This window comes from Choristoneura fumiferana, chromosome 24, assembly GCF_025370935.1.
Source record: "Choristoneura fumiferana chromosome 24, NRCan_CFum_1, whole genome shotgun sequence".
NCBI lineage: Eukaryota > Metazoa > Arthropoda > Insecta > Lepidoptera > Tortricidae > Choristoneura > Choristoneura fumiferana.
The window spans coordinates 4,565,060-4,579,704 of record NC_133495.1 but is presented as its reverse complement, the minus strand read 5'-3'; the positions used below and the strand labels follow the sequence as shown (position 1 = coordinate 4,579,704).

The 14,645-nt window shown below is 36.6% G+C and overlaps 1 protein-coding gene across 6 annotated transcripts in view; it reads right to left on the bottom strand.

Moving 5' to 3' along the window:
• Positions 1-14,645, bottom strand: part of Fak (protein tyrosine kinase 2 Fak) — a 149,729-nt gene that overhangs the window by 121,370 nt on the left and 13,714 nt on the right. For 3 of the 6 annotated variants that reach the window (XM_074106876.1, XM_074106877.1, XM_074106878.1), the window contains exon 2: positions 4,798-5,220. The exons of the other annotated variants lie outside the window; for them this stretch is intronic. In XM_074106876.1, coding sequence (XP_073962977.1) covers positions 4,798-4,865 — 68 coding nt within the window. In that variant the 5' untranslated portion in view covers positions 4,866-5,220. The remainder of the gene's footprint in view (positions 1-4,797; positions 5,221-14,645) is intronic. 6 annotated transcript variants of the gene reach the window in all.

Here is a 14,645-nt window from a genome sequence, read left to right as displayed (position 1 = left end):
ATCGTCGTTTCGACTACTAATAGTCGTTTGGTTAAAAAAGGGAAACCTGGAAAGTTTTTAAAATTTATGTTCTTAAAACTTTTTTCGTAAACTCAAGAGTTTCAATTAAGTAATCAAATCAAAGTGTAATTTAAGATGCGTTTTCTGAAATTATACAACATACAACGGACCTAGACCTTAGGGTGGTAAAGCAATTACTTGATGGACTCAACGTCATAAATAAAAAACTTTTACTTTTAAAGTTCAGCTACTCAGACAGCGTCATGCAGTAGCTGAGAGCGTCGTGCGAACGCGCTAGCGTCGCAACAGCAATATTATCGATTATTCGTCTCACTATAAATCACCCAGCAAGGGCAGCAAGGACATTAGTGCTCTGCAGGCGTGCGATACCATACAGCTACAGGATAGGGAAGTTAAGACTAGAGATAATGAAGGAAAAATGCGTCATAGCATAGTTACGACTCACAACTTCTAAATGCTTTTAAGACAAGGTAATTTGGACGCCGAATTCACGAGATTCTCTTCTTCCACGTAAAGATATTGATAGAAGTTTGGCAAGCAAGGGTAACGTGATTGTAGGTATGAAAAATGGGAGTTGTATTAAAAAACTTTATTGGAAGTTAAACAACAAAATTAGCGTTATTATTACAGCCAGCTTATAGGAAGGCTGTAGAACAGAGGTCCAGAGGGTCTATGCTTTTTTTCTCTTCTTCATTCAGTTTTTCTTACATTCGAAGTGTTGCTATTTTCTATTTTGTGTCTATATTTTATATTTACATGTTTTTTAAGTTATCAATAAAATTAAAAATTATATTTTATTTATTTTATTTTCATTGCTTTACAGATAATATTTAAGATTGGTTTTTGGAGTCTTTTGTATTTTTTTATTTCAACTACAAATTTGTTACTTATACGGTCATCCCGTAAAACCCATATCGAAAATACAAACTGAAACAAATGCACAGAAAAACCAGAAAAATAGACCAGCGCTGGGAATCGAACCCAGGTCCTCGGCATTCCGTGCCACGTACTATACCACTACACCACCACTGGTCACTGGACTGGACTTGATTTTTTATAGATTTACTTTTTTATTTTATGTTCATGTATTGAACTGTAGGTAAGTAATATTTTTGATAAAAAATTACAAGCACAACAAAATGAAGTAGTTTTCAAAATAAAAATTATATGTGAATGGTTTTAAAGTAAATACTTTGAAATTTAAAGAATTATCGAGAGATATGTAAGCGTTTCTCCCCTTTTTCACTTTGCAGTTAAGTGCACCTGAGCAAATGAGCATTTTCACTGTCGCTTAGACGCCAATAGAAGAGGGAAAAGCGACTAAAAACGAAATCCATTATAGGGCTGAGTGAACCCATGAAACCTAAAGGGTTTTTTTATAACTACGCTTATAAATCCCCCAGAGAACTTACCAGTAAGCAATAAATATTACAGGGAGAGAATTTAACAAAAGCTAATTACAAAAGAACTTTGAATGTTCGCATTCAGACGAATTTTTCTATTTTATTTTTAGACGTCCTCTCTCTGCGCCGATTGTCCACTTTTTTTCATAGTTACGTTTTAATTGTTTTTGAAAACATTTCGTTCCACGAAATTTTAGTTGGCTGAGTTTTTAAAAGTAGTCTTTGATGTTTCGTCTCGCTAGTTTCAAATAATAAAATGTTATAAGTTTGACGACCACATGGCCGAGTGGTTAGGGAACCTGACTACGAAGCTTGAGGTCCCGGGTTCGATTCCCGTGTCGGGGCAGATATTTGTTTGAAAAATACGAATGTTTGTTCTCGGGTCTTGGATGTTTAATATGTATTTAAGTATGTATCTATATCTACATATATAATTATATTTATCCGTTGCTTAGTAGGTACCCATAACACAAGCTTTGCTAAGCTTACTTTGGAACTAGGTCAATTGGTGTGAATTGTCCCGTGATATTTATTTATTTATTTATAAGTAGCATTGTGATCAATAACCTAACCAACAAAGTTGGAAAACCCCCGACTTTGTCACTTCAAAGTTCAATATCTCAAAAACGGCTAAACCGATTTTCGTGAAACATGTCTAAGAACCATCGCTAGAAAACCTGATTTCGAATAAAAAAAACGCATTCAAATCGATCTACCCGTTTAAAAGCTACGGTGCCACAGACAGACAAATATAGCGGTCAAACTTATATCCCCTCTTTTTGTGTCGGAGGTTAACTGCTACTGACTGCTTGTAATTAATACCTTGTCTATGTTATAGATCTTTTAAGACTTATTTTTTTTTAATGCATATGATAGTCGAGATTACCTACTCGCGAGTGTTTTTATTAGAATTATCTGTCCTAATTTAGAGCAAATTGCGTTTATAATTAGACATTTTAAAACACGTCTAACGTCTAAAAAGCTATTATTTCTATTTTGACGTTATGTTCTCGTGCACGAGCGAGGGATCACAACAACAGTGCACCTTTAAAAACACTTAGCTCCCCTTTGATATGCTATATTTAAATGCGCGTAATGAAAACACCGCACCCTTTCGTAGTAAAAAAGTACTCGCGTATCGATTTAAACTTAACGTGCTTAATTATAAAACGTTCTTCTGATTTCGCAAGGGATAAGTGGTGTTACCCAAACGATCTCATCAATTATTAATTTCTGTTCAATCTCTCTATAGCTACAGCCCTCTACAGCTCTAAAACATGGCAAAAGGCGCGAAACAACCAACATTGTTATCCAACCTACCTACGTATACCAATAAAGATTCTGATTCAAAGATAAACTAAAAACTTAAAGAAACAACAAAACATCAATTTTATAAAAATGCACCTGAAATCTCGACTTCAGCTACCTTCCATTCTAGTTCTAGTAGCTCTTGACGCATAGGAAAGCCTGAAAAATGTGTTTGATAAAATTCTATACGCTCTGAATTTTGAAGCAGCTCGGCTACCTTATCGATTTGGACTTCAGTCTGTTAGTTTGGGAAAGTTAACGTGAAATATTTTAGCTCAGTGCATATTACTTGTTGTTTAGTTAACTATCTTTTGTATTGAGTAGGCACTAGGCAACAACGTCACGGACTTGAATTTTTTAGAATAGAATAGAGTAGTTTAGGATTTTTTGAAAAACTTTTTACATTTTGTACATTCTGGAATTTTCTTATCTTTTTTCTGGTATCCGATTAAGATGAAATTTGACATCCCTTATTATGTAAGTCCGGAGATCATACAATGATCTAGCAGTGAAATTCTGGTGGTCCGGCTTAGATTGTCTCCGTGGGACGGAACTCTTCAACGGTTAATGGCATCAACTCAACTTTAAACTTGGTAACAACGGACCGGATATAGTTTGGATGACAATGCAAGAATAGTCAATCAAATATACAGTCATCGATAAAAATTATATAAAAAGTTTTTTTTATGAGAAATAATTTGTTGCAAAATGGGTGACAGTTTAAATATCGTGATTGTGACCGTATTTAAAGACTAAGGTTTGGTTTGATACGTAAGTAATTTATCTTCTTTTGACGCCATATAGTTGATCAATCTTTAGTGTTGGCACCTCTTAAAAAGGTACCTCTTTGTTCAACACGGTCCTTCTATGGTTTTTTTATTTCATCTACGCTTCAGAAGATAAGGTATAAAACAATTTTTATTAAGCCACTATTCAAATCCACTCAACGCGCTGGTATAGTAAATATACACACAATGAGCACGAGTAAGCAGAGCAAAGCCATCCAAGCAGATATTAAGAATGCATGCGAACGCGACGGGCGTGAGAGCCGCATAAAACTTGCAGAGCCCAGCACACGTTCACTGCCATGCCAACTGTCAGTGGACGCTTTCAATCCTGCAGAGGTTTTCTTGGGGAATAATCATTAATTCATCATCAGGAATTTAATTAATCTCCCTACCAGTCTAGACAGGTTACATATGAACATTAACGATAGTAGGATTTGAGACGACGTCATTTTATGAACGCTAGATGGACGAGTGATAGAAGTTAAATTATCTAGTTAGTGCTTTGCGTGGTTTTACGGTTGTTTGTCATAACCCCAGTTACAAAGCTGTTATGAAAACTGTGAGCACCTTCAAGCAATGGACATAAAGGTAGCTTAGGAAATATGTTTCCAGAGAAATACTACTGTGGGTGGACTACAATATCCTTGTAATATACACTTGGCAGCAGATGTTGAAGAAGTTGCTGTTTTAAATTATCTTCCTAGTACCTACTTACAATTTGAGTACATTAGCAGTAGAGTCCTCAGCGCCACAATCACACTCGACCACTTGTGCTGCGGACTGTACCAGTACAAAGTAGGCATTAAGGGAACAGGAGGCTTCAACCATTACCCTAACGTTCGCGTAGTGTTTCAATTCAACATTGTGACACATGTTAACAAACATGCAACTGACACCATTCGAAGAATACAAGGGTACTCAATTTAGCTTACTTGTGAGGACAAAAACACGGATTTAAATCCTCCAATTCGACGAGTTATGATCGAAAACTTAAATATATGAGTATAATGATATGGTATGAGTAAAATTCTAAATCTCACCTTAGACTTTGTATATTCAATCATAATTCATGGATAAATACAACCTAGGGCTCTAAAACTAGAGTGAATAGGCTGTTACTGAACCAGTGAGACACATCTTTTCTACTGGCTTCTTCTGCACTTGGTTGTGTCAATCAGTTTTATGTAAAAAAAAAACACGAAAGTAGACCTATCTCTAGATTAATACTTATTTACACTGATCAAGTTTATAATAAGTAATATAAATATATAACTTACGTGTCCAAATACTGGAAAACCCTGTACACCGGTTTCCGGTAGACGAGAAAACCGTCGCACCTCTCCATGACGTGAAATAACGAGGCTCGAACACTCTTCAGAATCTCTTGTCGCCACTCGACCACCGGCGATGGTCCTCCCGCACCGGATATGTCATTATTCAATGATACAACAACTTCTGGTCACTTACAAAGACTCGTACACTTGTTAAAAAATTAAGGCGTCCTTACACTAAAAATGGATACAAATCTTGGTCCTTTAAGGTGAATTAAGTTAATTTAAGGCTGCTTTATCGATTGCATAAGATATATTTTGGTAAGCACTTAGTTATGGCTAAATACTATGGTTTTAACGCCAGTCAGGCGATCACAGTCCACTTTTATATTTGGCAGACTTTTTAGTTATTAAAACACAGATTAAGCACTGGAAACACGTTTTTTTTCACTTAATTTATTATTTAGATATAATGGCATATATTCTTGGACCACAGTTGGGTACAAATATACTTTAGGTCTATTTTCAGTTAACTCTTCCGAAGTTCTTGACATGACCGACATCATTAGGAACATGTCAATAATCCCTTCATATTCATACCCTTTTCTTGGAAACCCAAGCTGTCTTTGACATGATTGACAAGAGAGGAATAATGATCCTCCTATGTAAACGTAAATTTAACTTAACCTCACGAAAAGAAGAAGAATATGTAACACGTTACTTTAGTAAATTTATTTACATATACAAGAATGTGGGGTGGGTCATTGCACGCATAAAGAGTACAGATGCTCGGTTGCAATATTATGTTATCGGTCGATAGTGGCGTTAATTACAAGATTGCGCATCTAAATTGATTACCAAAACCGTACTCGTAATCAGGTCGCGCCGGTAGTAAAAACATTTACGCAAAAAAACTAGCTAAATACATTGACAGCTACAACTGTAGTGACCAATACAACGGTGTGGCCGTCGCATTCTACATCCGAATATGCGCGTACGCCGGAAGCAGGTGGCGTGCGTGCCACCTGTCTCGTGTCGCGAATATCAAAAAGCAATGGGACAGAACAATGACCTGTCTGGACCTTATGCACCGAAAGGTGCTCAGGGCCAAGGGCTATAAAAAATAATAGATCTTTCATGCATTAGTACTCTTATCTAGTGTTTTAACCACAGCCCAAATAAAGCAATATCTAACAAATAATATTCAAAATGTTTCTGATTAATAAGATAAAATAGTACTTAGGTGCCTACATGTAATTCGTAAAACGTCATTTAGTATTACGCGTCTTAATTAACTAGTCGCAATAAAATTTGCCTAAAGTTTAACAATCAAGTTATCGAGAGCGCAAATTACGTATCTAAAGACAAAAAAAAATATGAAATTTCTGAACATAATTTAATCTAAAATACTTAACGAATCATACAGCATTTTGGATTCACCACCTGCATCCAACATAGATGTGCGATGAAACAAAGCAGTATGAATAAAAACCCGTCAATATCATCAAATTACTTCAACGAACCTTAAAATGGAACGAACACAAAAGCAAAGTCATCTACATACAACTCAAAGACAGAGCCCTACTTCAGTAAAGCTCATTACACTTGTTTAAGTCAAAACGAAGGCCTATAAATTTGTATCCAATTACCCTTTAATTAGCAAGCATTGAAACGTCATCAGAAGCGTTAATGAATGCTCGTAGGTATAAACAAGCGACGTCGCGTCTAGCAATCAGATGGTTTGGTTCGTTGAACTTTCGGCTAATGACTCGCTATAAAATTGCTCGAACTGGCCAGAATTACACGGCATTGTCTGTAGTTTGGATACTAAACCAATTGACGTACAATTTACGTTTGGGATCTATGAAAAGCATTAAGTCACTTAGGTACAATACATTAGAACTTTTAAGTCAACGTTTATTGGTGTAGAAAGAAAACTTGAACATAAGTTTGATTACTTAGGTGATGTTTATGTAAGTAATCGAAACCAAACGTTTACTCCACACCTTTAACCTTAACAGTAAGATTTCTTCTATTAATTCTATCCTTGTTAATTATTCACGAGTTGATTGCTAATCTTTTCCGCGACTAAAAATCACTGCGGCCTTTTGCAAACGATTTATTTGCAATGTTTATTAGAATGAAACATTTTCTACTGCAAGTCTGTAATTTCTTCATTATTTGAACGTAACTAGCATATGTCTATAGCAATATAATTGTGTGGAATTCTAACAACTGCCGTTATTAGACTTTTCAGGAGTAACCAACCATTTCTGGAGAACTAATTATTAGAAGATTGACCTTTAATCAAACTTGTTGTTAGGGCATTCTTAGTCGAATTAAATGATTCAATCCTTTTTGGATTGAAAGCTGTCACAGACAATCTTTAATGCCTATCATTACGATGCAAAGTACACGTAGGTTAACGATGTGTTCACTAGTATACCTACGGTAGCTCATTTAATTTGACGAAACAAATACAGTTCATAGCTGAAGTACCCTACATTGTATTTTTTCGATACCTAATCGAGAAGAAAAAAAAACTAAGTAAGTATATAATGTTAGTTGCAGCCTAGTTTCAGCTAAGAAAACGAGCAGCAAAAAAATCATCACATTCACATTCTTTGGGTTCGACAAAAAGTAATTCCATGCAAACTCGTTAAAATGGTGGGACGTAACTTTTAGCAGCGCTGCCGCTCGAGCGTATGACATGATTTAAATTTTCTCATTTTCGTTCCCTTTTATCGGAACCTATTACGATACATCATCTACAAAAATACAATTTCAAAATAGAAATAAATAAGTGTTATGCTCTTAAAAAGGTAGGCCCAAAAATAAAATGATTTTTGATAATAGCAGGTGGGTGGGTGGGTAGTTGGGTACACGCCCATAGAAGCTCATGTCAGTTTCTAAAGGCGTGTACACAAAAAACCGGGTCGGTATTATCCGGGCCGGGAAAGAGTGTCACCCATATCAACCAACCAACAACAACCAGAAAAAATTGCTACAAAAAACAAAATTAAGTTCTTCATTTTTTTTAAAGCTTTTATTTAACTTGCAATGTATCTTGTATGTTTCCACACAACCGCTGCGAAACTATTGGTATGTATATTAGAATTAAGTTGAGTCAGAATCGGGGAATAACTATCGTGTGTAGTCACGCAATACATTTTGTCCTGAATTATCGTTTGGACAGGAAACGTTTGAATTATCGCGGTGCCTACCCACGTCTCACGCAGTTTTGTATGTTACAACGCTTGTTCTAAACAACATTGTTTGGACACAGCATATCAACTGGCTATCAGAACAGTTGTTTTGTTGCTCTCTACCTAATCTATTTTCAATAATTATCTGCCCAAACAAATAATAACGCAAGAAACCCCTTCTAATTAACACCAGTACCATTCTTTTTCAATCGAACCTCGCCCGAAATCAATTCTCAGTCCCATTCTATTTTCAATCTAATTTTTGCCTCTAATAATCGAGCTCGACCAATATTCCAATTCCATTTCAGGCGGACCGGCCATTGAAAAGTTGCTGGTCCAAAAACAATACAAACAAGCGTTAATTTACAGCACATCGCTCCATTGTCAGTACTAATTGGACTCTTTTCATACAGAGAGCTGTTTAACAGCAGTATTTCTGTACCCCAGCTCGACCGAATTAAACGCAACCTTCTGGGAAATTATTGAAATGTTTCACAATACTTGAGAGTAGGAGTGATGCTTTATTGGAAGCTTAATCCCTTGTTTAATTGATATTTAGCGCTTGCAATTCGACAGTAAGTATCGTTCATTTATTTGTGTAAACCTTTATCTTCACGTTTTACGTTGTGGTGTAGGAAAAAAGCTTGGCTTTCACTGACAACATAACATAAAGAAATAAAAGTGCTATGCAAGTGTGCGAGGCGAGGTCGTCCAAGTTTTTCCACGATGCAGAATCCCTGCAGAACAATGGCGGCAATTTGTTGAAATTACCACCGGCTTCAGCTTCACTATATTTCATACTTGGCACCGGTACCGGCTTGATTCGAAAGGAAATCGCTCATATTTTAATTTCTCTAGAGACGTTAGGTACTTACACGCGGAAAGTTGAAACGACTGTCGGAATAACTTACGTTGTTATTTAATATGCAAAGGTAGAAATGTTTTATTAAGCCTCTCACGTTTGTGTATCTACGCTAATATAGGCAGTTTGTTGATATGCATGAGGTTATCTGAGAAAATATTGATTCGATTTTTAATATTGTTCCGTTATTCAAGAACTTGCTATGTACGCAGTGCACGACGTTCCACTTTACGCAATACCGCAATGAAAAAAGTAAATCATGATACGAACACGGCTGAAAAGTACGCCGTTATAAAAACAAAAGAACATGTCTAATTCATTTTCGATCCTTATTTGTTTCAAAAAAAGTTATAAGCAATTTCTAATTAGAAATTGCAGAATCAACAAAAAGGTAAGCTAGATAACGACTGTCGACAGATAGCTTTGATGGAGTTGGTTAAACCAGATATAACCGGCGTCCTCGGCAGGAGACTCGATTTAAAGATAATGTAGTGAACCATTGGATGGAGCTGACTTAAATTCATTTCCTGAATGGCTGGAAGCGGGCGCTTCGCAGAGAATCGAATTCCATCCAACCGTGAAGGGTTGAGACAAAAGTCGAATTAAAGTGATGGCCTGTCGATTTGATGCCGGTCCCGTTCTTGTTATTATTTGTTCGGGTTAATAGCCAGGATAAACTATTTCCGACGAAACAAAGAGGTTCATTCTGTATAAAATGTTCAATTTACCAGAGAATTTTGTTCGCAGTAATTTTATAGAAAACTAATTATGCCCGAAGCTTTGCCTACGCAACTTAAATTTCAACAGTCGGAGCCCATTCATTATCACGACACCTACCGTCCAACCAGATAGGCTAGAGAGGACCAAAAAAATAAACATACGCTCGAAAAGCATCTCCTTCGGGGCAGTCAGGTAAAAATATATATGTCGTCCATTCTAAAAAAGTCAGTCTTAGCCTGCAGACGGTACTGCAGCTAATTCTCCTAAGTTAGAGCACGTGCCTGCCCGCAAGCCGTCACGAACCCGCCTAATGTGTGTTGTCTGTAGAGTTCTTACGCTGACCCTACCATTCCGACGACTTGGCAGACTGCAATAAGCTAGCTATGGGTTAGTAGCGTCTGCAATTTAGGGGCAGGGAAATTATTACCTTCCAAAATGCGAAGTTCGTTAAAATACTCGTACCTAAATAACAAATTAAATGAGGATTATTTATGTATCATGGAATAAACGTAACCAAATAGATCCTCGTTTTTCAAGCATTTACAGACTATAAATTCAGTCTCATTCATTCAGTTTCATTAAAATTATGTCCGTTGATATTATCTCCGCCACTTGTGATTCAACTTCGTTGGTTTTTATTCGATAAAGTATATCACAAAATAGGTCCCATTTCATGTTATCACTTGTCAAAATCAGCTGAGTATTAATTATTTTATTCACAGTTGAATTGAAGTCTGTTAATATGCTTCCGTTTTAAAAAAAAATCGTTTTCTATTTACTGGCAGCAAAAAGCTATTTAGCCTTTAAAAGTAGCTGCACAAGGAACGCGGAGCATCTTTAGTTCAATTGCAGCGCTACGAGAGTAAGTTATGTAGATTGGACCAACGCATCGTGCCACATTATCCGAAATTACATTGCAGTCTGCTCGCGTCAAGCTCGTTCATATCAAAGAATGCCCTTCAGTCATTTCTTAGGACTTTAAGCATAATTTGGTGGGATCTCAACGTCGAGTTAAGTAGTTTTTAGATCTATTTTAGATACATTAACAGTATTTCCGATAAAGATTTCGCTACTTACTTACCAGCATTATAAAGCATCATAGAAACAAAAGTAAATTAAAGGCAGTTCAGCACAACCTCCGAAACAAGGCTATTATCAGGTTCAAGGACTCCGTCCTAACAATTTCAGCTTGTTTTCTTAACCGTATTAGCACTCAACTAAGCAAAACAATTTATACTAATGTTCAATAAACCTTCAGGTCCAACTTTATTGCTTCTAAGGAAATAAACGGTTCTAATCAGTTAACCAATTTACTAATAGCAGTTCCAAACGGCCATTTATTGGCCCTTTATATAGGTAATGCTATTGTAATAAGGTGTCGACCAGATAAAATAAGTGTATTGGACAATTTGAACAAGAATACGTTAGTTTTGATCTAAAAATAAACTCGGTGGCAACAAAAGTTATTAGAAAACCATTGATAGCATCTCACGGAATTCTCATTTGTTCAGCTCAATGCGACAGCCAAGACGTGGAACTTAAACATTCAAACAGTACGAAATGCGACGTGGGAATCGAGAACTATTCACGAGTGGTCGAGATGGTATCGGCCTGAAGGCCAGGTAATAGCTAGATTTACTGGCTACCGATAATACCGTTATTTTGCTCGTTAGCTTAGTTTCTAGGTCTGTCTGATTATATTTGCAAATGCCCTCGACACATTAAAGGACGAACGCAACCAGGATTGGTAACTTTCTAATGTTTCACCCGTACAAACACCACCTGCCTCAAACGCCAGTTTATAAATCTACCTTTACGCAAGTTAATCTCAGACAGTCTAATTAGGGGCACAAACGGATGGACACAAACTCCATTACGGCATAATTAGAACATACCTATATAACAGAGCGGAGACGACAAAGGCGTTTGAGAAGACGGAAACGTACTTAATTCTCACCTGGCAAAAGACTGTCGAGATAATTCAGATAATTATTGCTAATTCTTCATGTATTTTAATTAGTGAACGAATATTTTAACTCGATGTTAATTACAATCAAATTTGAACGCAAAAACAACCCGGACAGGATGTTTTTTTTTAACAGCCATCAATAAGGTAATTCATACAAGATTCACTAAACTTCTGCGAAATGGAGATTGATTGTGGGGGAGAAAAACATTATGTAGGTAGGTATGTTATAGTTACCCTTCATTATTTCGTAAAACGTAGAGCTTTATTTTGCGAAATCTCAGGGTTTTACACATTATTCGCATCACCATTTTGCAGTGTTTCTGGGAAATTCTCAAGGCGCATAACTGTCAACGCGTGGAATTTGAATTTAAATATCAAAGTAACGTTATCCTTCAAATTACCGCACTCATAATAACGCTGTGCTCTATAGCCAAGCACGAAAAAATAGGTAAGTGAGTCAAATATACCGACAAAAAAGGAGAATAAAATCGATGTTGGATATGAAATAGTTGGGCACGGCTGTCGCACGCCCATAATAAAAGCGTGACGGTTTCGTTTCTGGCTGTTCACATGCAAATTCGTGCGAACACAGATAACCTAACTAAAGGTCAAAGGATAAATAGTTGTTTCGTATCTGTGGGACAACTGAATATGATTGGAACCTTGCATTGAATAAAGGAATGGTTGATTCTTATAATTCTTATCAGAGACGATGGGGACTGCTGTTCTTAAAGTTGCTTTCAACATAAATCTAAATAAATCAATAAAAAAGAACAGCAAGCTTAGGCTATATCGACGACCAGATAGCTTAACGGTTAACGATGACGACTATGAAGCTAGAGATTCCGAGTTCCAAATCCGATAACTGTCCACCGCTTGTATGAAAACTGCGAAGGTTTGTACCTGATTCATGGAAGTTTCATGTATTCATGTATAAATATAAGTATAATTATCGCCCATTACCCATAGTAGCTTTGCTTAATTTGGGATCCCTTAATCTTAATACCTATCTAGTCATGTATTATACTGTAATCTTAACTAAACTGGGATCGTAGTCACAAGTTTTCAATCCAATGGCCAAATCGTCGCCAAAACAAACGTGTATGAAGATCAATGACTGTATAATAAGCATCCGTCAGTGATCTCACCATCTGGACTGCCGATAGCGTAGACACCACGTAGATACGATTGGATTCGTTGAGTCGATTAACTATTGCCAATAATTAGATCAAGAATGCATTTCAGAAATCCGTTTCGATGAAGTCATACTTCCTGCCGGATCAAAATGGCAGCGAGGACGCAGGACGAAGGTCGTTCGTCCCAATGATATTTCGACACGCAAGTTTTGAATGGACCCGGGCTGTGGCTCCCTTGTTATGTTAATGTTGTGTGACACAAAATTAACCTTAACACATGTAAGCATGTTTTACTTGTTATTCAAAAACATCAACCTCAGGAGGAACTGACAGGTTTTCGAACAAGTGACAGTGACAGAGCAAATAGCATTGTCTTTTTCATGCGGGGACAGCTTTTCGGCATGTAAATAAATCAATGTAATGAATTTCAGAGAGTCAAACACAAAACACAATACAGCCTTGTGCCACTAAATTAACAAACTACCACACAAAATGATTGAGAAACAAAATACAGGGCAGCGCATGACCTACTTATTACTATTTTTCCGTTTTTCGTAATCACAAATTTTGGTGTTAAGTTTTTCTCTTGAAGACGTTCTTCTGTAATTCGCACATAAATTGCGAAAAACTCACGAGGTACGACCCCAGACTAGAACCAACGACACTTCTTGAGCTTATTATTTAGGATGACAATCGAGCAAGTTAGCACCAACACATATGAACACACGCAACACCACAGGATTGCTAGCCTAAGATATCAAAAGCCAGTACCTAATTTCACTAGCTGTCTTAAATCGCGCAATATCCCGACCGAAATAAATTAAGTAGCAGAATCACCGTGAGTTTCACGGATAATAAAACTCAGCTCTTCGAGTCACAGTGAAAACATTGTAGCACTCTAGCTTTCGAAATGAACATTGTAGAACGGTCTCACTAAACCAGCTAAATTTCAAGGCTTAGTGCTATGCTAAGCGAGGATGTGTCTAACAAGCGAAAGGGAAACGAAATTTGCTACTATTTATACGGTTAATTTCATAATCACACTTCTGATCATCATTGCCTGTAATAGTTAGGTTATTTTATGCATAGTTAGTTCTGTGTCATATACCTAATCCAGCGGATCTCTCACCAGGAGACCGAAATATGGTTTATCGTTAAGAATGCGACTAAAATGATTTTCATAACATTTTAAGATCTTTTCCGTTTTATATTAATTCGCGTAACGTAACATGTATTCCTAATTAAAATTGGCATAACGTTATTTCGCATAATTATTAATTCGAGCAACTTATTTTCCAGAGTGTTAATGCGTACATTGTGTACAATTATGTTTTGCCAAAACCGTTATGCAAATTTATAATTATGACAATTAAAGTTATGCGAAATAAGGGTCATCCCATCCCTCTAGCTCACTTTGGAAATAAAAGAACGATGTCTTTGAAAACTTCTAAAAGTGCCTATCTCATTCCAACAATAACTTACCGAACAAAGACGGACTTTGCTTCTTTATTTTATACTCTTAAAATAAAATAGTGGTCCAATAAAGCTCATTTCTCGACTTAGCGAACATGTGTCTAGCAAGCCGAGCGGTAAGAAGCGAACAATTTTTTTTATTACAGGGTCTTAGAGCGACATAATTGGATAAGGTAGGTTATTGCGTTTGATACAAAACGTTCAGTATTGTTCAATTACAGTGTGTTACCGACATTTAAACTTCACACTTAGGGAGTCTTCAAATTCTTGCTCTCTCCTCTTTCAAATTCTTTGGGAGGGTATTGGGTAAGTTTAATGGAACACGCTTATAAAGGTTTTGACCGGAATTTTAGACTCTAAGGGGCTGTTTCACCATCCATTGATTAGTGTTAAATGACGGTTAAATGGGATGCCGTCTCTATTTGTTTTGTTCCAATATACGGAGACGGCATCACATTTAACCGTCAGTTAACACTAATCAATGGATG